The sequence below is a fragment of the Moschus berezovskii genome, chromosome 13 (genome assembly GCF_049115385.1).
Source record: "Moschus berezovskii isolate FMDL1 chromosome 13, NW_MosBer_1.0, whole genome shotgun sequence".
NCBI lineage: Eukaryota > Metazoa > Chordata > Mammalia > Artiodactyla > Moschidae > Moschus > Moschus berezovskii.
The window spans coordinates 11,156,882-11,184,864 of record NC_142472.1 but is presented as its reverse complement, the minus strand read 5'-3'; the positions used below and the strand labels follow the sequence as shown (position 1 = coordinate 11,184,864).

Below are 27,983 nucleotides of genomic sequence, written 5' to 3'. Positions count from 1 at the left end.
TGCATCCGTGTTTCTAAGAGATAATTGGTCTGTTATTTTCTTTTAGTGTCTTGGTCTGTTTTTGCTATAAGTGTAGCTTTGGCTTCATGAAATGAATTGGGAAGGGTTCTCTCCTCTGCATGGGGGATGAGTTTGTGTAGGGTTGGTTTTCTTTTTCCTTTAAGTGATTGGTACCATTCATCAGTGAAGCTGTCAGGCCTGGAGTTTTCTATATTGGAAGACATTTAGCTGTGAATTGTTTCTTCATTTCTATAGGTCTGTTCAAGTTATTCATTTCTTTTTGAGTGAGCTTTGATATATTGTATCTCTCAAGGAATTTGCCTGTTTTATCTTAAGTTGTCAAATTTGTGGCCAAAATGTTGTTTCTGATATTCCTATATTATCCTTTAAAAATTGTTTATGATAAAAGTACATACATAAGATTTAACCATTCTAACCATTTTTAAGTGTGCATTCCAGTGCATTAAGTGGATTTTGCAGTGCTGTAAACCCCTTATTGCCAAATTCAGACTTAAATTGAAGAAAGTAGGGAAAACCACTAAACCATTTCAGGTGTGACCTAAATCGAATCCCTTACAGTGTAAGTGAGAAATAGATTTAAGGGACTAGATCTGATAGATTGCCTGATGGACTGTGGACAGGGATCAAGACCATACCCAAGAAAAAGAAATGCAAAAAAGCAAAATGACTGTCTGAGGAGGCCTTACAAATAGCTGTAAAAAGAAGAGAAGCGAAAAGCAAAGGAGAAAAGGAAAGATATACCCATTTGAATCCAGAGTTCCAAAGAATAGCAAGGAAAGATAAGAAAGCCTTCCTCAGTGATCAGTGCAAAGAAATAGAGGAAAACAGTAGAATGGGAAAGACTAAGAGATCTCTTCAAGAAGATTAGAGATTACCAGTGGAACATTTCGGAGAAGGCAATGGCAAGCCACTCCAGTACTCTTGCCTAGAAAATCCCATGGATGGAGGAGCCTGGTGGGCTGCAGTCCATGGGATTGCTATGAGTCAGACATGACTGAGCGACTTCACTTTCACTTTTCACTTTCACACATTGGAGAAGGAAATGGCAACCCACTCCATTGTTCTTGCCTGGAGAATCCCAGGGACAGGGGAGCCTGGTAGGCTGCCATCTATGGGGTCACACAGAGTCGGACATGACTGAAGTGACTTAGCAGCTGCAGCAAACCCCTTATTAGGCTCTTAATGTCTGTGGCATCTGTAGTGATGCCCTCCTCCTTTATTAATGCTGGTTATTGTGACTTCTCTTTTTTTTTCCCTGATCAGTCCTGCTAGAGGTGTATCCATTTAATTGATCTTGTCAAAGAGCTAGCTTTTAGTTTCATTAATTTTTTTTTCTCTATTATATTTCGGTTTTCTATTTCATTGACTTCTGCTCATAATTCTTTCCATATGCCTGGTGAGGGTTTAGTTTGCTTGTCTTTTTCTAGGTTTTTTAAAGCTTGTAGCCTTTGTCATTATTTGAGACCTTTTCTCTTCCTGTATAACCATTTAATGTTATAAATTTCCTTCTAAGCACTACTTTGTTTGCCGCCCACAGGTTTTGCTTGGTTTTATTTTTTTATTCTATTAACATATATTCTATTTTACCCTGTGACTCCCTCTTTGACCCAGATATTATTTAGAAGTGTGTTGTTTAATTTTCAAGTACAGTTGACCCTTGAACAACATGGAGGTTAGGAACACTGACCCCCATGAAGTTGAAAATCCAGGTTTAAGTCTACAGTCAGCCCTTCATATCCATGGTTCTGCATCTGTGGATTCAACCAACCATGGATCATGTAATGCCGTATTATGTGTTTATTGGGGGAAAAAAAATCACATAGGTGAACCCTTAAGGTCCAGACCTGTGTTATTCAAGGGTTAGCTGTATTTGGGAGATTTTCCATCCATCTTTCTGTTGTTGATTTCTAGTTGTAATTTTGTAGTAGTCAGGGAACATACTTTGTATGATTTTAATTTCTTTAAATTTATTGAGGTGTGTTTTATGGCCCAGAATTTGGTTGGTCTATCTTGAGGAATATTCCATATGCATTTGAAAAAAAAAATTTGTAATTTTCTGTTGTTGGGTGGGGTGTTCTATAAATGTCAATCAGGTCACATTGACACTGTTTTTTAAGTCTTCTATATTCCCACTGATTGATATAATAGCGTATTGCAGTGTGGGTGTCTTAAATAACCGAAGTTTATTTGCTCACAGGTCAGGAGGCTGGAAGTCCAAGATGAAATGGTTGGCGAGGCCTTTCTCCTTGGCTTGTGATGGCTGTCATCTCCCTGTGTGTTCACATGGTCTTTCCTCTGTATGTGTGTAACCCTGGTGCCTCTTCCTTCTCTTACAAGGACAGATTGGATTAGGGCCCCACCTTAATGACCTCATTTAACCTTAAATTACCTCTTTAAAGACCCTTTTTCTTTATTTTTTGCAGTTTAACATCTCAAGAAAACGTTTATTTATACACAAAACTCTTTCCTTGGGGTCCACTTTCCACAAAACCTTTTTATCACTTTCTGTACCCATTTGTTCTCCCATCCTGGAACAGCCAACTGTAAGTCAGACCTACTACCTTTTTTCTTCATAAAGTGTAACTTCATTCTTCACACCTTCTTTACTGAACACACACATCCTACTTCCCTTAAGCAACCAAGAATTGACCTTTATATTAGCATTCTATAGATTGGTGAACATAAATACCAGTGATAACTTAAAAAAATTTTAGAGAACCTCTCAGGATGGCATCAAACATTATTCATTTTTAGTCTCAAATCTCTTCTGGAATTTATTATTTAATTTAGAATTATTTGATTTGTAAGCGCTTACCTTTTTTTTAAGCCAATTAAATAGAGCTCATTTACAAATTAACTTCAAAATTATTACTCAGAGACAAAGACATACCAAGACATATTTAGACCGACACAGTGCGAGTTTTTAGTCATGAATTAGATATTACAATATAAAATTTACTAGTTTATAAAAACAGTTGGACCTATTCTATAGGGGGTCGGCGGAGAGGCCCCATAAACAGTAAAAGGGCATAAGGAAGGAGAGCCACCCAGTCCCCGCCAGTCTCTATTGCCAATTTTGCCAATGTTTCTTTTAGGGTCCGATTCATCCTTTTTACTTGACCCGAGCTCTGGGGATTATATTCGCAGCGTAATTTTTATTTAATCTCCATAGCCAAAACCAATCCCTGAACAGCTTTATCTTAGCCAAATTCGTTGGTCTCCGGAGGCCTGCCATAAGAGTCTGGCGGTACACTTGGAGATGCTCCCTACCTTCTGCACGCTCAAAGTCCCACTGGAGCCGGGCAATGGAAATCCCTCATCAATTAGGTTTGGCTGCATGGTGGGCCTCCCCTCCACACCCGGGACATGTTTCCGAGCTTCCGATAGAATCTGCTCCCGTTCTTCTGTAGTGAAGAGCACCTGTAACAGCTACTGACAGTCATCCCAGGTGGGCTTATGGGTGAAAAGGATAGAAACAAAAGGCTTTATCCATGCTGGTGGGTTTTCCACCAGATCTTGCCAGACCAGGATATATAGGGCATCTGTCCGGGTGGCCAGAAGGGCCGGGCGTGAGAACCTTCCCCCTAACAGCCCGGATGGTGGGCAGGCTGAAGGTTCCCTCCCTCGGCCACCCGACATTAAAAGTGGGTGACTCCGAGGAGCAGAGCATCACCAGCTTATTCCTCTTCACTAGCAGAGACAAGTCTTGCGCCCTAGATTTAAAGTCAGAGAAATGATCCATCATGAGGGAGAGCGGGGTAGAGCTTCCTTGATCCATGATCACAGAATAGATTACGGGAGAGAAAAGACACAGGAGAGAGACGGGGACAATGCCGGCACACACGAAAACAAGACAAACGGAGAACAGACAAATGTCAGCCGAAAACACACTACTAGGTCTCTGAGACCTCTGAGGCTTCCTGCAGTTTAAAGTAACCTTACCGAAGGGCATCCACTGCCCACCAGATTCCGTATCGGGAGAGACCTCCTCTCTTCCGCAGAGCCAGCTGCCTTCCAGCGCGAATGCTGGGCCTCGGCCTTACGCTGGCTACCGTGATCAATTCGCCCCTGATCAGACCTAGCAGAGCCAGCTGCTTTCCAGCGCGAATGCTGGGCCTTGGCCTTACGCTGGCTACGGCGATCAATTCGCCCCTGATCAGATCTGGCACCGGTGCTGTAATCAGCCCTCCTCCGGGCTGATGAACCCCTTCTGCTGGGAGAGCGTTATTCTCCCCAGTCAGAGGGATCCCGGACGAGCCCCCAAATGTTATGCCCTGAGTCCGGTCCCCCCATACTGGTAGAATAAGACACTCGCAGCAATGCAAAAGCAAGAATGGGGTTTATTTCTAGCTCGAGCCAGGGCTCATGCCTCCTCCAGCGCAGTGGAGTGCAGACAAGAGCCCCCTTTTTCTTAATACAGTGGAATTGGTGGTGAGAGCTTCAACACATGAATCTGGAGGAGGGCAGTGGACATTTCGGTCCATGACACTGATTTTCTGTCTACTTGTGTCACTGATTGCTGAGATAGGAGTGCTGAAGATTCCTACTAAAATTGTGGATTTATCTGTTTCTATAAGTTTTGCTTAATGTATTTTGAAGTGTTTTCTCAGCTCTCAAATTCTGTGTACCCCCATCCGTGTTATGAAAAATTTCAAACATGCTGAAAAGTTGAAGAATGGTTGTAATAAACACCATATACCTACCACTTAGATTCTGTAGTTAACAGTTTGCACATTTCTATTAAATATTTGTTCTCTGTTTCATCAATTTGTCTTATTTTTTTTTTGATGATTTCAAAATGAGTTGTAGTCACTTATTTCTAAACTTAAGTGTACATGTTGTTAACTAGAATTTGATCATTGTTTCAAGTTCTTTTTTTTTCGTCTTAAAGTAAACTTCATATGGTGAAATCAATTCAGGTCTTGAATTGATCAGTAAATCTTGCTGTATACAGTAAAATACTGTATACTTTCCCTGTGATGTGGGACTTCTTGGACAATTGTATATTATCTTGTAGCTTTCCTCATTGGTTTTTTGGGACCTCATTTTTGCTCACCTTAAGAGGAGAACTTAACGGTTCTCTGATTTAAGTACTTGGACCTATATTTTTAGTGGTTTAGTCCTAGACAGAATGAAAATGGTTGTAAAAATAGGATCAGTTATTAAGTCAGTAAATCATTTTCGGTCTTTATTTTTAATTGTGGTAAAACATACATAACATAAAATTTGTCATTTTAACCATTTTTTGGTGTATGGTTCTGTGGCATTAAGTACATTCACATTGTTGTGCATTTATCTCTAGAACTCTTTCATCTTGCAAAACTGAAACTCTATACCCATTAAACAGCTCCCTATTCTTCCCTCCCCCCAGCCCCTCGAAACCACTGTTCTGCTTCCTGTCTCTGAATTTGACTACTTAGATACCTCATATAAATGGAATCATACTTATCATTTTGTGTGTGACTTATTTCTTTCAGCATAATGTCCAAAAAGTGTATCCATGTTGTAGCATGTGAGGATTTCCTTCCTTTTAAAGGCTGAATATAATTGATTATATTCCATTATATGGATATGCTGCATTTTATTTATCCACTTATACATCATGGATGTTAGGTTGCTTTCACTGGTATTTAGTGAGCGTCTCTTATACATTAGTCACCCTTCAACACACAAACATGTGTTGACTGCCTTTATGGATCTGATCCTGCTATAGGCATGAGGGATACTGCAGCAGTGAACATACAGACAAAATTTCTGCCTCCAAGAAGCTTATATTCGAGGTGGGAGGGAGGTTCACGATGGGGAACACGTGTACACCCTTGGCTAATTCATGCCAGTGTATGGCAAAAACCACTACAATGTTGTAAAGTAATTAGCCCCCAATTAAAATAAATTTAATTTTTTTTAAAAAAGAAGCTTATATTCTAGTGAGGATGGGGAGATGGGCAGTACCCAAAGAAATGTATTTCTTGATTCCAAATTGTAATTTTTCTCACATTTTAGTGTTTCTAGTCTTGGGTTACTTTACCAACAAAGGTCCGTCTAGTCAAAGCTATGGTTTTTCCCGTGGTCATGTATGGATGTGAGAGTTGGACTGTGAAGAAAGGTGATCGCCAAAGAATTGATGCTTTTGAACTGTGGTGTTGGAGAAGACTCTTGAGAGTCCCTTGTACCGCAAGGAGATCCAACCAGTCCATTCTAAGGGAGATCCATCCTGGGTGTTCATTGGAAGGTCTGATGCTAAAGCTGAAACTGCAATACTTTGGCTACCTCATGCAACGAGTTGACTCACTGGAAAAGACTCTGATGCTGGGAAAGGTTGGGGGCGGGAGGAGAAGGGGATGACCAAGAATGAGATGGCTGGATGGCATCACCGACTCAGTGGACATGAGTTTGAGTGAACTCCGGGAGTTGGTGATGGACAGGGAGGTCTGGCGTGCTGTGATTCATGGGGTCGTGGAGAGTCGGACACGACTAAGCGACTGAACTGAACTGAGTCTTGGGTTGTATTTTACAATTGGTGCCATCTTAGAACTATATTTGACAGTGTTTCTTTTTTAGTAACACCTAAAATAATGGTGTATCTTACAGTTTGAATCATAGATTTGATGAATCGCTATTTAATAAGTCACTTGTTGATAAGTGCTATGAAAAAATATACTAGAACAAAGGAGATACAGAATCACATGGGAGAGCCGCAGATAAGATGACATTTGAGCAGAGTGTGTATTCAGTACAGATACTTTTTTCATAGCAGGACTTCCTACCTGAAGGACATAGTGTGTTGGTTAACACTGTATTCTCACTGTGGACTGATAACAACTTGTGGACTGGTGACTTTGAGTGGCACTGGTGGAGAGGCTAGAGCCTTGGTAGGTGGGGGCTTAGAGAACACTCTGCAAGATGGGTGTAGATCTTGTAGGCAAGGTAAGGGCAAAGGTGACAGAATTTCCCAGCCTAGGAACTGGCAACATTTCTCCTACTGCTCACAACAAAAACTTTGGCGGCATCTTTGATTTCTCCATTTGCCCATGCTTTATACCCCATTAACCAGCAAATCCTGCTTGCTCTACTTTCAAAACATACTCCAGTTCTGACCACTCTCACCTTCAAAACATACGCCAGTACTGACCACTTTCACCACCCCAACCCAAATCACCCTGGTCCAGGCTGTGATCATCTCTTGTCTGGATTATCATGGTGGCCTCCTGACTGGTCTCGCTTCTTGTCCACTTGCCTCCCTATAATCTCTTCTCAGTTTAGCCGCCAAAGCGATCTTTTGAAAACACGTCTGATCACGTTATCATCTCCTTAGCCTCCCCCAGAGCATCCTGTCACTCTCTGAGGAAAGGGTAAAGTCCTTGTGGCCTCTAAGGGCTCTCCACTGTTTGCTCTTCAACTTCTCTGACCTTATAGCCTGCCTGTCTGTTCCGCGTGTATTCTGCTCTTGGCCATCCAGGCAGCCTTACTTCATCATATGGAGAGTATTTCTGTCTCACAGCCCTTGGACTTGCTCTTCCCTCTGCCAGAAACACTGCTCCCCAGGCACCTGCCAGGCCCACATCCCCAGGCGTCTGCTCATATCTCACCTTGTCAGAAGGGCCTTCTAAGCACCCTGTTCTTTTCCCACCAGCACTGTTTCCCCCTACACCAGGGCAGGCTAGTTAGTTGGGCTGCAGCAGCCAACAGCTTTAAAACGTCAGGGGTCTGCAACGACAAGCTTTGTTTCTCACTGATGGCCTCCCTCTCTTGTGAGTCACCCAGGAGGACGTGTTCCACTCTGTCTTCCACGCTGGGATCTGGCTCATAATCTAGCCTCCATCTTGAGCACTGGTTAAGGCCCAGGTTAAGGACAGTCACTTTCTGTCCAGTATTTGCCTGGGAGTGACGTCTGTCATGTTGATTTGGTCAAAGCAGATCATATCGCTATGTCCCACTTCAGTCAGGGGCAGGGGTGGGTGGGCAGAGTCCTGTCTCTTACCTGGAAAGAGAGCAGGAAGTCCATGGTAGGTCACACAGTCTTGCTCTTTACCCTGCTTAATTTTCCCGTAGCATTTATTTCTGTCTGTCATGATACTTATTTACCTCACTTTGTGTATTTTCTTTTCTCTGCTGTCTAGACTGTAAGCACCATGGGGGAGGAGCTTTGTCCATCATCTGCTACTGTATCCCAGGGCCTCGGGGTGATGGGTGGTCCCCAGCAGCAGGAACTTGTTCATTGTAGAGATATGAGTGAGGACACCAAAGCAGACTGTCCATTTATTCATATGGTGACATGTAAGCCACCGAGAATGTGGAGCAGGAAGGTTACTGGAGAAAAGCAGTAGCGTTGCTGCTCAGTGGAGGTGTCTGTTTGAGATCTGAGACCATGAACCTACAGTGGTTCCTAACAGACTACAAAGAAGAGTCAGGAATAAACGATGGGGCCCATTTCTCAAGCATAGATGGAAGTCCAGGGTCAAGAAGGAAACCTTCAAGGTGCACCTTTATCACCCATGCTCGATCCTCAGTTCTGTCTGGATGATAAGGGAGGAGCTTGTCTCAGTCATCCCTGGGATGGTGGTTGCCGTGGTTGGAGCAGTTTTCCCTGCTTTTATTCTTTAGTTCATTTACTTCTCATAGGACTTCTGAGGGAGCTTCTCTTATCTTCATTTCGCAGGTGAGGAGAACTGCGGTTGAAATAGCACTCAATAGAATTGGTCAGGCTCACAGCTGTAGTGCTTCCCTGTACGTTTGAGTTCCTTGGCGGTGGGGGCTCCGTTTTCTAGGGGGTCGGGAGCTCTGTTAGCTTTTAGATTCCCTGGAGCCTTGATTGCATCTTGGTGGCAGAGGCAGTATGCAGCGACTTTTCCCGTGGTTTGAGTTTCGCTGTTGGTAAGACCTTCCCAGAGAGGAAATAGTTGGGCTATTTTTATATACGTAAACAAGTTGCGGTAACCACACCACCGACCGTGACCAGTGGATTCATTCCCAGGGAATTTGTTATGAATACCGTTGAAGTGTGCCTCACATGATCTGAGAAGGTCCCTTTTGGTGACACTCCTGTGGTCTTGAGTGTTGATGATCTGGATATTTCATTCCCTCAAGGAGCTGTGCTAGGCTTTATAGCCAGCATTCAGAAGCATATAGAAGAGAATTGTCTTAAAGACTCTTCCTTGGGAATTTTTAATGTAGTCAGGAAGGCACAGTAAGTTCCAAACCCTGACTGGTAAAGCAGTATCTGGGGACAGGGGTGTGGGGTGGGGAAAGCCCCCCAGGCTAAAATGGGAGCGACTGCTTGGAAGGAGGTGGAAACCGAGCGTCATTTGAAGGCTGCGTGAGATTCAAACAGGGCTCCGGGGGTGCCTGTTGTGGAAAATCTCAGCAGGCCACTGCAGTCAGCCATGATAGCACTTTTAACCGCTTCTTAAATTTCCCTGGTGGCTCAGATGGTAAAGAATCCGCCTACAATGTAGGAGATCTGGGTTCGATTCCTAGGTCAGGAAGATCCCCTGGAGAAGGGAATGGCAACACACTCCAGTATTGTTGCCTGGAGAATCCCATGGACAGAGGAATCGTGTGGGCTGCAGTCCATGGGATTGCAGAATTGGACACAGCTGAGCAACTTAAATTTCTTAAAATAAATGTTTATGTACGTGAATCCCAGTCACGCTCAAGAACTGACTTGTCAGTTTGATAGAAAGCATACTTCTCTGTTTCTTTACACTTCATTGGCTGCTTTTCTGAAAGGTAGTCTATGAAAGTAAACTTGGTTTGGTTTCATATACAAACCAGATGACAGTGAAGCCCCCGTCAGCAGATTCCACGTGTTTCCCAGCGCCCTTTGATCTCTTACCTCTGCAGGGCGATATTTTGAAAATGTATGTTAATAAGAATTAAATTCCAGAGCATGTGAACTTTGTCTTTATTCTAATTCAAAAGACGTGAATTCTCTTGCTTTTCATTCGTATGGTCTTTAGAATCTTAGGGACAGGGGTTCTGAAAGCCATGTTGTTTTCCCCCCAGACAAGGCACCTGTATCCAAGAGTCTCCTACTGGTCCCCAGCGCCCTGTCCCTCCTGCTGGCCCTCGTCCTGCCGCACTGTCAGAAGTTCTTCGTGTACGACCTCCAGGCTGTCAAGGACGACTTGCAGGTGAGCACCGCTCCTCTGGCCCCAGGAGAGGAGAAGGCAAGCCTCTTGTCTCCGGTCTGCCCTCCTTTCTGCCAGCCTCAGTGTCTCACAGCCTCAGTTTCTAACAAATATTTATGATTACTATCCCGTTAACAAGTCACTTTTCCAGTTGTATTTATTGATAATGTCAGCAAAGCAGATTATCATGAAGTCATTTAAACAGTGTTAAGTCTGTTCTGTTGGTGTGATTAGTTTGCATACTTCATGTTTGCAGAAACTTGCCTCAGTTTCAGCATCTGTTAGATGTGCTAAGCTCTCTCAGCTCTAGCAGATTGTGAGTCTGTGAATTTCTTTTATGGTGGTGGTTAAACCAATAGGAAATTTCTCTTGGATTTTTGCCCCAGTCTCCCCAAATCTCTACGTGTTCATCACCTGGGAAGCTCTCAGAGGCCTGTCCTTTTAAGGGTTCTATGAAGATTTATTACACAGGCGTGCAGGTGTGCTAAGTTGCTTCAGTCATGTCTGACTCCTTGCGATCCTGTGGACTATAGCCTGCCCGGCTCCTCTGTCCATGGGGATTCTCCAGGCAAGAATACTGGAATGGGTTTCCATGCCCTCCTCCAGGGCATTATACAGGCAGGATTGATTACCTCACAGGCCACCTGTTAGTTGATGCACCTTCCAGCTCCTCTACCTCCCTGAGGTCAGGGCGTGGGACTGAAGGTTCCAACCTTCTAATCACAGGGTTGGTTTCCTGGAAGCCAGTCCCCATTCTTAGGTGCTTCCAAAAGTCACCTCATTAATCTGACAAAAGACAGCATGATGGCTTTCTTCACTTTGGAAATTCCAAGGGCTTTAAGAGTTCTATGCTAGAAACAGGGGCAAAGACCAAACATATCTTTTTTAAATGTTTGTGTGTGTGTGCACACACGCACGCATGTGCTCAGTCATATCCAACGCTTTGTGACCCCATGGCCTGTATTGTAGCCCACCAGTCTCCTGGAGAGCAGCTTGCTGTTTCCTTCTCCAGGGGATCTTCCTGACCCAGGGATCAAACTTTGGTCTCTTGCATCTCCTGCATTGGTATGTGGGTTCTTTACCAGCTGAGCCACGGGAAAGCCCCATTTCTAACTTATAAATCACAGTATCACAGAATGTTAGTGCAAATTATGGTTATAATCTGCCACCTTTTCTTTGTTAAATTCTTGATTAGCCATTTTTAGCATGATAGTCCATTCTTTTTTTAAAACAATATTTTAATTTTTCATTTGTTTGTTTTTTAGGGGCATTTCTCTAGTTGCAGCGAGTAGGGGCCGCTCTCTAGCTGCAGTTCTTGGGCTTCTCATTGCAGTGGCTTCTCTTGTTGGGGAGCAGGGGCTCTGGGACGTGGGGGCTTTAGTCGTTGCAGCATGCAGTCTCAGCAGCTGTGGTGCACTGGCTTAGTTGCTTCAAGGCACGTGGGGTCTTCCTGGATTAGAAATTGAAGCCACCTCTCCTGCCTTGGCCGGTGTGCTAGCTAATCCATTCTCGAGCCTGGCACTTTTTCTTCATAGGGATGTCATTAATGCCATTGCTCAGGTGGGCTTCACCAGGTTCCTGTGGCTGAGTTATGTATCTGTACTACTGCTTTCTGTGGGAATATCATAGAGCTTCCATTATGATTTCAGTTGCTGTAATAGAATGATTCTTAACCCTGTCCATGCAGTAGAATCACCTGTATAACCTTTTTTCTTTCTTGATGCCCAGACCTTGCCCTAGACCAGCCAAGTCAGAGAGCCTAAGAGTTGGTGTACTTTTTAGAAAGATCCCAAGGGGATTCTAGCATCTGGCCAGCCCTGAGAAACACTGCTGTTAAGGGAGTGTCAGGGCCCTGTGGCCCCGAGTTGGCGCCTTTCTGATCATGGGGTGGTGTTACTTTGGTTCATCTGGCTAAGTTGGCACCAGTCCCATTTTCCTGGACTACTTTGTGGGCATCTGTGCTCTAGGGCTGGCCCTGCCTGGGTGGAGGACAACCATCCTCTGTCCAGGAGTGAGAATAGCCCCACTCTCCTGCCAGAACCTCCTAGGACGCCCTAGGATGCCCTCAGTGCGCGTCTCTTAAGAGCCGCCACAAAAGTGGAGAGCTTCAGTTCTGCCTTGGGAAATCTGAGCTTAGAATGTTAGGAACAAGCAGTCTGAAGTAAACATGACAAGTTTGCTGACGAAGAGACCCCCAACAGAGCTTACTCATATTTGGTATTCTTTTTTAATTCCCCATCTGTAGATCTGGAGGTTGATTTCTGGACGAATAATTTGCCTTGACCTGAAAGATACTTTCTGCAGTAGTCTGCTTATTTATAATTTTAGGATATTTGAAAGAAGATATGGAAGCAGAAAATTTGCAGTAAGTTTTTATGTATTTTCCCTTTGTTACTTTGGTTACGGGGAAAAAATACTTGTTTTCTTATTTTTAAGTATTTTTGTTAGCTTGGTGTTATTTTTAACAGTTGTCTTTTTATTACATAATCCTCTCTCTGACTTGGAGCATGGACATTAACCAAAGAAAAATTTGAAATTGAAGCCTTTAGCATAATAAAATAATAATAATGGTGAAAATAGATAGTAATATCAGTGCAAGTGGGCAATAACCACTTTAATTAGGACTTTTAATACAATTCTAATCACTTAATTTGCTTAATGGTTAGTGTATTACTTGTAAAAATAAGTCATGCTATAAATATCTTTTCTTCAACATACTTAGAAATTATGGAAGTTAATAACATTTGATCAATACAGTTTTAATCCCTCATTTTGAAAAGTCTATTGGAACAAAAAGAAACTTTAAAAAAATATGTGTAAACCTGAGTTGATTTTAATTGAATAAAGGTTATTTTTAGAAGACTCTTCCCTCTAATGTTCTTCCTGTTTTGTTTTTAGTCCTTTTTGCTGGGCTCCTGGGTTTTGTCAGCGGTGGGTGACTTCATCCTTGTTGAAGCTGTGCGGTATTCCTTTGGTGTCACTACGGCCAGGAATTTGCCTTCTGGATTGTAAGTAGCTCCTAAAGATTAGCTTAATTCATAACTATGTAAATCTGATTTAAAGCATTATTGTACATGAAAGTCAGTAAAAAATATTTTAAGCTTTTAGATGTAGTGAAAATGGATTTTATATGTAAAATAATCCAGTGTATACATACATTTTCATTATGTTCTTGAAGCAGATAAAATAGATCTGAAAAATAGATTTTATTCTCAGTCATTTTTTCAGCTTTCAAGTCTCATATTTTAGAGAATTTTAAATTAATTTTCTGTTCTGGTCCTGAAGATAGAATTGTGTTTTCATAGTTGAATTTCATCTTTGTAACTTTAACTACTTAAACACAAAAAGACAACATTTCATTAGATTCAATTAGAAAACAATTAATTTGTCTGAAGTTAGGCTTCTGAAGAATGATGCTTTTGTAAAATGGTATTGTTTATAAATTTCCACCAAATATAAAAGAAAATCAATATATAGATTAAGACTTTGTGACCAATCTGCAACGGGCAAGCTAACTTGTAGAGTGTTTGTGCTTTCATATTGTGTTGGTCTTCTTTAAAAACAAAATGAAAAAACATGTATTAGTTTGTGAAATAACCAGCAGCAAGGAGCAGAGTTGTTAACACATAAAAACGATATTGAAGCATCTCTGACTGAAGTTTCTGAGACTGTATTTAAGAGATTCTGTGACATAAAGATACAGTATATTAAAAATTCATGTGTTCTAATTTAAGCCTTATTTTAATTTTCAGTATGTGTTTTTAAGAACTATTAGGCTATGCAAGTATCTTGATCCAGCTTCACTTTGGATCTGTATTTTTAAAATACGGCTAGTGTTCTTGCCTGGAGAATCCCAGGGATGGGGAGGCCTGGTGGGCTTCCGTCTATGGGGTCACACAGAGTTGGACACGACTGAAGTGACTTAGCAGCAGCAGCAGCAGCAGCAGCAGTGATCTAATAGCTCTCACACTTATGTCATTAATACTTAACAGTTGTAGTGGACTTACTGAATTTTTGGCATGAGTGTCGATCTTTAGTTGTCTTATGAATGTTTAATTCTGAATAATCTTTTCGTGGTGACAAATAAAGTGCTGTGTCATAATTATGCAGTTTTTGAGCTTCATGGGTTGTGATTTCAGTTAGATTAAGAAGTTCAACTATTATGCTATTGTGGAAGATGGTATAGTCATTAGGAATGATGCTGTATTGATTCAGAAAAGAAGCAGCATTACTGAATCATTAGTTTTTCCCACACATTTCTCATCGAGACCAATTCTTTTGGTTCTTTCTAAGACCTGTTGAGTTGTGGAAAGGTTATACATATCAGGTATGTTAGAATAAATTTAGGGGGTGGGTAGTAACATAGCTTTTGATTATTATTTACATTGTCTTCTTGTGAGGACTTATTTTTTCTATTGTACATAGAGTGGAGTGACAGTTATTTCTTTGTAACGAATGACATTTCTTTATGGAATCCTAACTGGTACATATAAGGAATGTTGATTCAATTTTGAAGTTGGTGGTAATGTGTCTGTGTTTTTTTTTTTTAATCAATTCTTAAGGCAAGAAGGCATTTGCCTATTTATATCTTAACTGATAGCAAGAATTGCAAATTTGAGTAAATTCAAAAGTTATAGGATCCCCTTTGGAAGACTGTGGATGTTAATTCAGACATTACCTCTTTTTGGTCAGTGTGCTTTATGTGCATTATGTGCCGTATTTTCCATATAATGTCTTTTTCTTTCTCATCAGTGCCAAATTTATCTTGACTCCCAACAGTTCTTCACTTCTTATTTAATTGTGTCTCTCTTTTTAAAGCTCACCACTATTAAAACTATAAAGGTCATCAGTGACCAACTGTTTTCTGAAGCCAGTGGCTTATTTTCACTTGTCTTATTTGACTTTTCAATAGCACACTGTTATGCTTTTGGCATCCCATTATTTCATGAAATAACCTGCTCTCCTGAGTCCTAGCATACTACTGTCTCCTGGTCCTTTCTGACCTTATTTATTACTCTTAGTAGCTCCTTTCTCACACTTATGCCAAAAGCTTTCTCTATGCCATCTTGTCCACTCTCATGACTTCAGCTATCGTTAACATCGTTGTTTGTGTCCCAGTTCTCTATTTCCAGTTCATATGACTTTCTTGATCTTTACTCGTATTTCCTAATGACGTCTAAGACTCCGAGAAAATTCGTCGTGTTCAGAAGCTCTCACCTCCTCTCGTCACCTCTCTTTCTGTGCTCTCATCTCCTCCTCCTTCTGTACTCTTTATTTTAATTAAAGGCATTTCCATCTACACAGTCATCCAAGCTGGAACTCTTTCCCTTTTCTCGTCATTGAGTAGGTCACTGAGCCTTGTTCGTTCAAAGTGCTATATAAGTCATCCCTTCATTATATATTGTCATTATCTCAGTCTTAACTAATCTTTAACTTTTCTTGCCTAGATTTTTATAATAATTCTCTAACTAGTCTACCTATCACCTCCAAAGCATTTCATGCATTGTTTTCAGAAGTTGTCTTTCTAAAATAGAAGTTTGACCATACTGATCTTCCTTTTAAAAACCTTCAGATCCTTATTTTCTTCAGAATGATAATCAGACTCCAAGATGGCATCAAGGCTGTCTGGAGTAGTGTGAATAGCATAGGCTTTGCCATCACATAGACCAGATATAATTGAGGTTTCCTCACTCTGCCATGTGTTACTTATGTGTCATCTTGAGCAAGTTACTTCTCAAGTTCTATTTCCTGAGCTCAGTTTGTAGAAAATCCTCATATGTAAATTGGGGGGTCATATTCTGTACTTGACAGGGAATTAAATAACTTATGCAAACATCATAGCAGTAGTAACTTCCCCATCCTATATGTGTATATCTATCTATCTATATATATCCGTTCCCGTTCCGTTCCGTCGCTCAGTCGTGTCCGACTCTTTGCGACCCCGTGGACTGTAGCCTACCAGGCTTCTCCGTCCATGGGATTCTCCAGGCAAGAATACTGGAGTGGGTTACCGTTTCCTTCTCCAGGGGATCTTCCCGACCCAGGGATCGAACCCGGGTCTCCCGCATTGGAGGCAGATGCTTTAACCTCTGAGCCACCAGGGAAGCCCATCTATATATATATATATATATTTTTTTTTTTCCTTTTCCTTCAAAGCCCTTGTAATCTGACCCCAATCCAGAGTTTCCCATTGGTCATTCAGCTTTCCCATTGGTCAGTCTTGGCCTGCTGTGTATTTGTATTCTTGTATCTGCTTGGTTTTCTTTCTGCACCCTGTTGTCCTTCAGCAGGATTATTTGACCTTTTATGTACAGTCCAACACGTTTATTAAAATGCCCCTTAGCGTTAATTGCTTCCCATCATCACTGTCATCATCTGGGCCTCCTGTGCCACCTTCCTCGCCCACTGAGGGCAAACCAGCTTTCCGTTTTGTACTCCCTGCCTCACCCTCGTAATGTTGAAGGGGTAGCCTTGGTTGTAGTGTAGCCCCTTAAGACTGTAAGGTGAGGTCTTTGAACCACAGACATGTTCATCTCTTTTTCTGGTGCTTTACAAAGAAGCTATACCTGGCATGTAATAGATTCTCATGACTGTTACTTGACATTCAGAAAACGCAACCATTAGGTTTTGAAAGTAGCTATATTATTAGTTTCTTTCAATAACCCATGTTTATCACACACCTGTCCTTACATACCTATTATTTTTTTTATTGTTAGTATTTATATGTGGATGTTATATATTGTTTCCCACAATCAAATCACTGCAGAAAAAGTGGAATTTGAAGTTTTACATATCATATTAAAGTGTATCTGATTACAATGCAGAATAAAATTATTTTTAATTAACTGTGTTTCAGATTATCTATGTTTTATTGTGAGAACCGTGACATACATTTTTGCTTTTTTGACTTTGTGTTGATAAAGACTTGTACCACATGCTCTCAGATTCTTCTCATCAAGAAAAGTCATTGCAGAGAAGTTGTCATTTAATAAATTATGTAAGAGCAGATTAATCTGTATAGGTGAGAGTAGGCTGTGCCTGTATAGCACATGTCAAATAGAGGTTTCTCTTGTTTTAGCAATATTCAGTTGATATTTAAGTATCTTGCTCACTTGACTAATAAAGCTAAAAAATTCAAGCAGTTTTCTCTCAGTACCGTCTTGACTCCTTCATTATGTAGCTATGAGAATGTTTACATATTCTGTGATCTTGTTTGCTTTTTACTATTGAAAAATTGGTGGTTGACATGAAAGGAGAGCTAAACTTGGTTTCTAATGCTGGTGCTTTAGCTGAGCAAGTCACATAACCTCTGTGGACCTCATTTTCTTTATATTTAAAGCAGAAGGACAAGACTGGAAGACCATCTAAGAGATCTGGTATGAAAATGCTATTTTATGATTGGGTTCCTTTGTGTTTATCTCTTTTTTTTTTCTTTAAGAATATTTATTTTCCCATGTTATAGAAATATATTTATAGCCAGTGCATTTATTTGATTCTTAGTCCCATTAGGAGATGATCATGCTAAGAGTCACGCAGGTTGTTCAGCAAAGAGGAAGTTACTGCTAACTCATTTATGTGCTTTCATAATATTTAGAATAATATGTTTACAGATTAATATGTTTAAAAAGGAAAGACTTCCTTTGGTCCAAGACTTCACTTGGTTACTTTGTTAGGAGGAATTAAATGATAAGGCTTGGATATGAGTCAAGTCAATCCTAAAGGAAATCAACCCTGAATACTCATCAGAAGGACTGATGCTGAAGCTCCAATACTTTGGCCTACTGATATGAAGAGCCCACTCAATTATGCTAGGAAAGATTGAGGGTGAAAGGAAAAGGGGGCAGCTGAGGTTGGGATGGTTATAATAGCATCACTGACTCAACGGACATGAATTTGAGCAGACTCCAGGAGATAATGGAGGACAGAGAAGCCTGGTGTGTTGCAGTCCATGGGGTCACAAAGAATAGGACGTGACTTAGCAACTGAACAACATATTTCACCATATAGCAGAAACCTCATGTCATGGGAATGAATTTAGATTATTGGGCAGAAATAGGGTCTCAGGTTTGGTTTCCCCCACTAGTCTGAAGTAGAGTCTGGCGCATACTAGGCTCTCAGGATTTATTGAGTGGCTGTAGTCTGTTTCTAAAGGAAAATGAATTCAGTGGAGGGGAGAGCTGATAGCAATGACCTTTATCACCCCTCGGGGTGTTTGCTTCTGCAGATTTTGCTGTACATCAATAACAATGATGAGTTGAATATAGTTGTTTGTATAGGAATCCCATAAGTTTTATGTTTAGAACACAAAGAACTGGATTTAGACCACCATTTCTGAGTGTAAATCAAACTATAGGGAGCTGCATCTAGTTGGAAAATAATTCAAATTATTTCAAATGGTAGCTCAATTATTTGAGATCAGGTAATTCTCATTTGCACATAGGGTTAAATCCAAACAGTCAATGATGTATTTAGAAAGGCTTGAATCTAGTCAAGGCTATGGTTTTTCCAGTGGTCATGTATGGATGTGAGAGCTGGACTGTGAAGAAAGCTGATCTCTGAAGAATTGATGCTTTTGAACTGTGGTGCTGGAGAAGACTCTTGAGAGTCCCTTGGACTGCAAGGAGATCCAACCAGTCCATTCTAAAAGAGATCAGTCCTGGGTGTTCATTGGAAGGACTGATGCTAAAGCTGAAACGCCAATACTTTGGCCACCTCATGCGACCAGTTGACTCACTGGAAAAGACTCTGATGCTGGGAGGGATTGGGGGCGGGAGGAGAAGGGGACGACAGAGAATGAGATGGCTGGATGGCATCACCAACTCTATGGACATGAGTTTGAGTGAACTCCGGGAGTTGATGATGGACAGGGAGGCCTGGCGTGCTGTGATTCATGGGATCGCAAAGAGTCGGACAGGACTGAGCAACTGAACTGAACTGAACTGAATCTGAAACACGAATTGGATGCTTTTCTCCTTTTCATGCAAGTGTTTTATGTAAGTTTTTAATATAAGAATAATGAATTGGAATGTTTCAGTATATTTAATTATGCTACCACAATAATTAGATCCCACAAAAGAGGAAGGGTTTTTTAAGTTTATTTTATTTTCCAGGAGAGAAGGGACTTGGTGATATCCTAGAGAATATCCACTGACCCTAAGATAGATAGTAAAGTGTATTTAAAGAGCTTGAAGGCAAACAGTGACGATTCATAACATTTCACTGTTTATGTTGCTTAGTGACCGTAAGCTGCCTGAGCGGAAGCTCTTTCTGCGCACACTCCGAAGATAATTACGGTAGAGCATGACGCTAATGACTCGAGCCTGAAATTGTTTCGAAACGATGTAGTAGAGAATCACGTCCAGACAAGTGCTGAGGTTCATGAGGAAGGTGGTGAAGGCTCCCCAGGGGTTGTAGCTGTTCTCATCCCCTCCCAGCATCAGGAAAGCAAAGCAAATGTGGAAGGGCATGAAGCAGACCAGCACCTGCACCATCAGCGTGATGATGATCCGGATCGACTTCTCCTTGACCTTTGGCTTCAGCTTCGAGGTCTTACCGTGAAGGAGACTATGGATAATGACCAAGTAGCACCCAATCATGATGAACAGAGGAATCAAGAAGAAAAATACCAGTCGAGTGAAGTTCAGCGCGTTAATAGCTTTTAAGTAAATGATGTCAGAAATCTTGAGGCAGGTGGCGGGGGTGGAGGAGGCTGTGTCTGGGTCTTCATAGAGCAGCAGGAGGGGGACGGTGGTGGTCAGGGTCATTATCCAGACGCCCACACACGCCATCACGGCCTTGCACGTGTTTTTAAGTTCCTTGGCATATTTTGGCTGCACGATGGCCATGTATCTGTCAGCACTAATGAAGGCAAGAAGCCACAGAGCAATACTTGGGTAGAACACTGTGAGAGCCCCAAGAATCTGACAAAAGTACTCTCCAAAAGGCCATTCGCCTTTTGCGTAATAAAACATCCGAAAGGGTAAGCTCATTATAAATACCAAGTCCAGTAGTGCCACGTTCATCATATAGATGGTCACAGTGGTTCTCTTCTTGGTGGTACAACTGAAAACCCATAAGGCAGTGACATTAACAAATAATCCAATGACGAAGATGCAGCTATAGAAGACGAGGGCTGCGATCTTGTATTCATCTGGATGTGGGTCGATAGGAAGGCCAGGTTGAGCTTGACTGTGAGGGGTGGTCATCTTACAGCTCGTTGGTGGGCATGACACTTAGAAACTGTAAAATAGAAATAAGAATGAGACCCTTAGTTGAAAAATAAATGCTTAGCATTCTTACACTCAGCTTGGCACGTCTGGATTTTGAGAGTACTTTATGTCGTAGAGTCAATATATGTGTCTTAGTATTTGTTAAGAAATACACTCCCTGGGTATTACTGCTAATATGTACTAGCCCTTTAAGATGGTCTGGTGTGTCACAATGCCCTGGCCAGGGTATTCATTTTCTGTCTCCCTGTAGTATGGGATTGGGTAGCAGTTGTTCCTGTATTAGGTATCCTTTGTTTGGACTACTTGGGGAAAGGCCATTCTGAATTTTGACTTCTAAGTTTGTCACTTTTTATCATCTTTATTCTGTTTAAATATTTGGTAACTCAGTAATGTCTGATTTTTACTCATTAAATATAATTTTAATATATAATGGATTATTACTCATTAAATACAAAATATTAATATATAAATTATGTATTAGAGAGTAAAGAAACCATATAGCTGGTTGACTACCGAATATTGAGTTCTCAAATATTCTCATTTGAGAGCTGGAGGTTTTCCTTCTTACCGCTGTGTTGTCTGCAATGCCTGATGAGTACATAGTAGATGCTCAGTTTGCTTTATTGATTGGTGAGTGCAGGAAGGAACCTTTGGCAGGGTGACCCCACAGTAGCTACTCTCTAGCTTGTCAGTGAAACATTGCTTAATTGGCCATTAAATCTACTTTTTTTTTTTTTTAGTGGCAAACAGTTCTTCATAGCATCATATTCTAAGCTATTGTAGTTCTTATACCATGGTGTACAGATTAAGCACTTGACTCTTAAAAACAATAGACAAAAAAAAAATTAAGAAATAATAAAAATAGAAACAATAGACAGGTTAGTTTTTAACGTGCAGTTGGAACTGTCTAATGCTGAGTCTTTTCCAGTGAGTCAACTGGTCGCATGAGGTGGCCAAAATATTGCAGTTGCAGCTTTAGCATCAGTCCTTCCAATGAACACCCAGGATTGATCTCCTTTAGAATGGACTGGTTGGATCTCCTTGCAGTCCAAGGGACTCTCAAGAGTCTTCTCCAACACCACAGTTCAAAAGCATCAATTCTTCGGCTATCAGCTTTCTTCACAGTCCAACTCTCACATCCATACATGACCACGGGAAAAACCATAGCCTTGACTAGACGGACCTTTGTTGGCAAAGTAATGTCTCTGCTTTTTAATATACTATCAAGGTTGATCATAACTTTCCTTCCAAGGAGTAAGCGTCTTTTAATTTCATGGCTGCAATCAGCATCTGCAGTGATTTTGGAGCCCAAAAAAATAAAGTCTGACAGTTTCCACTGTTTTTCCATGAGTTGACTCACTGGAAAAGACTCTGATGCTGGGAAAGGTTGAGGGTGGGAGGAGAAGGGGACGACAGAGAATGAGATGGCTGGATGGCATCACTGACTCTGTGGACATGAGTTTGAGTGAACTCCGGGAGTTGGTGATGGACTGGGAGGCCTGGCGTGCTGTGATTCATGGGGTCACGGAGAGTCAGACACGACTGAGCGACTGAACTGAACTGAATGCTGAATCCTCCAGATGGTGTTTACCAGTGTCCCAGGAGGAGATTTCAGGGCTGCAGAGGTACGCAAAGCACACCACTTGAGAATCAGCTGTTTCTAGTAAAGTGGCTTTCAGCTCTGCACTCTCCCTAGACACGGAAGGCTAAGTATCGTTTGTCAATGTTAAGTTTTTAAAAAAGGAGTATCAGAGACAAGTAGTTATTAACAAGAAGTCACTCAGTGACTTTATGTGTTTGCAGAAACTGTATAATTTCTACCCCTCACCCCACCGGCAATGCCCATTTCTACTTGGAAAGGAGTTTAGTTGTGATTGTAAATACCATTGACCCCCGCCCCCCCTGTGTGGTACTTCCATCACCCACGATATAACAGCAGCAGTGATTTTATAAATAGACTTGCTACAAACAGATGGAACCTTGTGGCATCCCCCTTGAAATAAGGAGGTGTAAGAAAGTTTCCTTCAAAAATGTCACTTTGCAGAGTGGGCTTCCTCCGGTTCAACCCTGAGGCTCTTTAGTGAAAACTGTGGGGGAGATTGGCCATCTGCTCAGTGACATCGTGGGCAGTAATTTAAAATTAATTAGAGCAGTTGCTGTGGACAAAGACAAGATAGGACTTTATTTTCTTCCTCCCTCCCTCCTTCCTACCTTTCCAAGTTTGCTGAATATTTAGGTTAAATACGATTTTTGAAGTAGAATTCTATATATTTAAAAGCCTGTGTTAATTAAAATTTCCACATATTGGGGTGACTAGAATATTAATTTCTATAAGATTAGAAAAATACTACATAGAGAAGTTAAATCTCTAGTATCATACCAAAAAAAAAAATCATTTTGGAGACTTGGCTCTTATTTTTAACTTTCAGTGAATTTTTCCGCAGTAGAAATTGTAATATAAATGACATTTTGTATCCTCCTTTTCTCTTGTGTCAGAACTCCTTCCACCCATCCTCATCCCTGATTTTTGTCCCAGAAATTCCTTACGTATAAACCTCTTCTGAATGAATCTTTTTCTCCTCATTGGGCTCAAGCTGATTTTATGTCATGAACAGTTGTGCTCATTTACTTAAGGTTGACTAAAATCTGTGTGATGCATGTGTTTTAAAGGCATTACCATACAGGTTGTACTCCATGCACACACATACATTTTTGGATAAATATTGAAAAATGATTAGCTTGTAAGTCAGCGTTTTAAAAGCTTTCAACATTCTTTGAAACAGTGTAATTGAAAACCAAGTGATAAAGACTCCTGAAGATAGTTACAATTTGTTAAATCAACATTCTCTGTAAGTTGAGAAAAACTACATTTACTATTAATGTAAAAAATACTGAAAATAAATGAAAATCATATTAATAACATAGGAAGATGACAGTATAACCCACTTGAAGGTTCTTCACCAACATAATTTCAGCAACATATTATTAAAACAAAGATCTTGAGATTTAACAAATAAGTACAACATTACTTCTGATAATCTGTGATGAAAGTGATTAAATGCTACTTACCTCCTGACCATCAAAAGGCTGTGTTTGAGAAGAACATTTTTCGGTAAACACAGTTCTGTAAAAGAGATATCTTTGAGTTGCTTGTGTTAAAATAGCTCTTTCTAGAAACTGTATTTAAAAAACGCTATATTTCTTTTGTTTTAGGCTGTTCCGTTGCTTTAAAAAGTTGTTTCAAATACTCGGTATAGGACTTGGTACTCGCTCAGCTGCAATTGCTGCTTTGTCTCTTTCAGGAAGTGCTTGCTGAAATAAGGCTTTTTCAGCTTATGACTTTGCCCTGGATGTGGTTTTTCTCTTTCACAAATGATTTGTTTATGAGGTCATGCTTAGCATAAGCTCCCTTTGAAATGATGGAATGTATTTAAGAGAATCACAGAAAAATGTCTTCACTTTGTTTACTTTGGTGCTTAAAGCCTGCATCATCTGTTGAAGGAGAATGGGATTTGATATTGACTAGAATAGAATTCATAGTATAATTTATTCACTTTCTAAGCTGTGTGACTTTGTGTAGTTACTTAAACATCATGAACCTCTGTTCCTACTTAGTCTCTGTAGAGCTGAAATAGAGTTATACCCATCTGGTAGGATTGTGTGGACTCTAAACCAGGAAAGTCCAAGTGCTAATGTGGCACTTAGTGGGAACCCTTTACCACAAGTTCCTAAAATCATCGAATATCTACTTTTTGCTACTGAACTATTTCTAAATGGTAGAAATTTGGACACCCCCAGCTACTTGGTTCAGCTTTGCACATACCTTTCCCTACTCTGGTTTGCTTTATTTTTTAAGTCCCCAGTGTTTCATACCCTTGTGTATCACATGGAAGACTAGAAGTAATTCCTTTGGCAAAAACATCCCAATAAATTGCTAAGAAAGGACTCTGGGAAGCAGCAGTGGAGACACAGACATCAAGAATAGACTTATTGTCATGGCTGGGGGGTTGGGGAGAAGGAGAGGGTGGGAGTTATGGAGAAAGTAACAGAAACATACATTAACATATGTAAAATAGATAGCCAATGGAAAGTATGACTCAGGGAACTCAAAATGGGGCTCTGTAATGGTTTTTCCCGTGGTCATGTATGGATGTGAGAGTTGGACTGTGAAGAAGGCTGATCGCAGAAGAATCGATGCTTTTGAACTGTGGTGTTGGAGAAGACTCTTGAGAGTCCCTTATACTGCAAGGAGATCCAACCAGTCCATTCTAAAGGAGATCAATCCTGGATGTTCATTGGAGGGACTGATGCTAAAGCTGAAACTGCAATACTTTGGCCACCTCATGCGACGGGTTGACTCACTGGAAAAGACTCTGATGCTGGGAAAGGTTGGGGGCGGGAGGAGAAGGGGACAACGGAGAATGAGATGGCTGGATGGCATCACCGACTCTGTGGACATGAGTTTGAGTGTACTCCGGGAGTTGGTGATGGACAGGGAGGCCTGGCGTGCTGTGATTCATGGGGTCGCGGAGAGTCGGACACGACTGAGCGACTGAACTGAACTGAACTGAACTGAACAACCTAGAGGGGTGGGGTGGGGAGGGAGGTGGGAGGGATGTTCACGTGGGAGGGGACATTGTAAACCTGTATCTGATTCGTGTTGATGTTTGGTAGACACCAATGCAATACAATACTGTAAAGCAATTATCCTTCAATTAAAAATAAATAAACCAAAAAAATAAAAAATAAAGAAAGGACTCTGGGAGTCTTGAGTGGAATAATTTACATATTAGGAGTATTTTAACCTAAGAAGGGAAGTGAAAGCAAAGAAAAGAGAAGTGAGCAACTCCAATCATTGCCTGCTTGGCTATATTAACTTATTTTTTCTTTTGTTTTTTTAATCATAATTTCATTTGCTTGTCCTAAAATTTTAATTATCTTTATACTTTGTTATGCATGATTTGTCAGCTTTTAAAAGGTACATGAACTTAACAGTTTGGTTTTTTTGATTTAATACAACTTGTGGGCACATGCTCTTTTTTTTCTTCTGACAAAACTGTAGTAAATCTGTGACTTACAAATTATTTAGACACTTTCCTTTGGTGATTAAAATACTTTTGTGATAATGCCAGGTGAATGGGTTTTAGAAGCACAAGCAGCAACCCCAAGCTACAATTTCTTGTGTGGATGGAGATTCAAGGCCCAGTGAGGGCCAGTGACTTGCTGAGAACTCAGACATCCAGGCCTAGTCTCTTCTGGTACCAAGTTCAGTACCCTCCCCTTTCTGCCCTGGCTGCTGTAAAGACTTTCCACTGTGAGGTGATTACATTGATTTATTCACTAGACGTGATATGCTCATTGCTGAGTTACATTATAATCAGTTTTTACACACAGAGTTATGTTTCATATGCAGGATAGGAGTTTGATATTTTACCTGGAGATAGGAACCTCTTATCTGCAGATTCAATCTTTTCATTGCCCTGCTTTCATATAACCTGTGACAGGTCTTCTAAAATTCATTGCTGATTAGTATTCTCCTGCTACTGAAGTCAGCAAGTATGGAAAGGCATAGATCTCATTAAGAAAAGGCCCCTTGTCTGCGCAGGGAGATTCCTTTTTCTGACTCAGTCTCTCAGGGGGAGGCACCAAGGGACACAGCTTGAGGGTGGGCCCTGTCTTTCCTTCCTAGCCTAGTGCGACTTCCTACTGCTGGCCTTTCACAGGCTCTTACACCTTCCCACCACACTCCCATCTCTTGGTGTGGCTGGCTGGCTGCTATTTATCCTAAAAGTTTTAGGTTAGATGTGGCCTTTCCCACGAAATCTTCTCTGACCCCTGAAGCTGGTTGTTTGTGCCTGTACGGTTCTTTAGCACTGGCTTCTTACCCCTGTAGTGGCATATATTTGTATTATTATTGGGTCTTTACTTGCCTTTTATCCTCCTCTAAATTGAGGTCCTTGAGGGTTTGCATGTGTTGTCTGTGTATGTGTTTAACTGCCATTTAGTAAATACTGGTTGAACATATGATTGAAAACATAGGTGAAGAAATCGAGAGTTGAGGGAGTCATGGATGAAATATTGAGCCCATATGAGCATCAGGGACATTTTGACTTGCTGATGTGAAGGGAACCTGCCAATCGCAAGGAACAATAGAGACAAGACCAGCCCCTCACCCTACCCCCTACCCCTAACACTGCAGCACCTTAGCATTGTTCTCTGTTTCCAGGCTTCTCACAATAATTTCATGCTGGAAAAGAATTTCAGTTAAAAAATTCCCCCAAACCATTTGGCAGCAAGTGAATAAACAGTGGATCAAGAATTAAACTTTTATGTCTAGTTTGCTTCTTTAATACTTGAATCTAATGAATTTTTTATTCAGATGGAAGAACTTGTCTCATTCGGGAATCATTCTTGCAGCTTTAATTTCCTCACTTATGTTGGGATATGAGTGAAAGAAAATTGTCACCTTACAAAGGAGGGATTTCACAGAGTTCCCTTCACCTTATGGAATCATCCATTTCCGCTCCATTTTTGAATTCTGTTTTAGGTACTAAAAGCCCCAAATGAATTTTTATTTTAGCCCTCGAGGCCAGTTTTAGAGCGAATATAATTTAGTTAAGCCAATTTTACAATTATCGGAAAGGATGTAGTTAATAGGCTTACACAGTAAATCCCCATTATAAAAGCATGCTCTCATATCAAGAGATTTTGTCTGTGCCACAGATAAAACTGTATTTCTCATTCTTAGCACATTTCTCTTTTCCTCAGCAGGTACGAGGCTTATCCTAGTTCCTCAGACCAGTATTATGAGGAGGGCCCTGCTGTTGTTACTGTTTATCTTGCCCAGCGCAGGTGGCCATCAGCAGACAAAGGCAGAGCAGTGGGTAGACAGCCAGTCCCCACAAAGAAGAGGTGGGGGGGGCAAACAAGAGTGAGAATCTTACCTGGCCCTGATGGTCTCCCACTTTGATGTTAGGAATCTTTGTGCCCTACCCCTTTTCTTTTTCAAGCTTGCTTCTGAATTCACTGCTCTTTTTTTTTGGAGGGGCCAGATATGTTGCATAGTGGTTTCTGGATGAAAAAGGCTCTTTGTCTCCATCTATGTTATTGTGACTCCAACAGCTTAACAGCTGTAGTGTTATAGTCAAACTGGTATCAACCTCCTTTCCATTTGATTTTTAAACAGTATAGTAAATTCAGCATTTCCCAAATTCCTCTTCCTTGGCAATTTTCAGTTTCACGATTTTGCAGACGCATAGACAATCAGATGATTTATTTACCTCACAGCAAAGAAGTTGAATCCAGATAACCAAAGTGATAGATAATTCTAGTTAGAATAGATCTAAACTGGCAATGAAAGTAGAGTTGCCTAAAGATATTAAAGATTCTTTCACTTAGAAGATCTTAGGATAAGGCTTATATGGCAGTAAAAGCACTTCTAGACCCCCTAAAATCCCAGGTCCAGAGTTTGTGGGGTGACGTTTCACTCACTGCCTGGAGAGTCATTCAGGGTCCCCAGGGCACAACTGGTTGAGTAGAACTCTGGTTATTGTGATGTCCTGGGCTGTCCCCTACAGATTCTGGTCTCACAGTTAAAGGAGAT

At 41.0% G+C, this 27,983-nt stretch overlaps 2 protein-coding genes across 2 annotated transcripts in view; one reads left to right on the top strand and one right to left on the bottom strand.

Moving 5' to 3' along the window:
• The window catches only part of UBAC2 (UBA domain containing 2), a 171,050-nt gene that overhangs the window by 21,253 nt on the left and 121,814 nt on the right, over positions 1–27,983 (top strand). The window contains exons 2-4 of the mRNA XM_055426606.2: positions 10,027–10,154; positions 12,397–12,516; positions 13,050–13,159. Of these exons, the coding sequence (XP_055282581.2) occupies positions 10,027–10,154; positions 12,397–12,516; positions 13,050–13,159 (358 nt within the window). The remainder of the gene's footprint in view (positions 1–10,026; positions 10,155–12,396; positions 12,517–13,049; positions 13,160–27,983) is intronic.
• Positions 19,232–23,587, bottom strand: GPR18 (G protein-coupled receptor 18). The gene is made up of 2 exons (XM_055426608.2): positions 23,450–23,587; positions 19,232–20,390 (listed from the first exon to the last, which is right to left on the bottom strand). The coding sequence occupies exon 2, from the start codon at positions 20,354–20,356 to the stop codon at positions 19,358–19,360; it is 999 nt and encodes a 332-aa protein (XP_055282583.1). The 5' UTR covers positions 20,357–20,390; positions 23,450–23,587; the 3' UTR covers positions 19,232–19,357.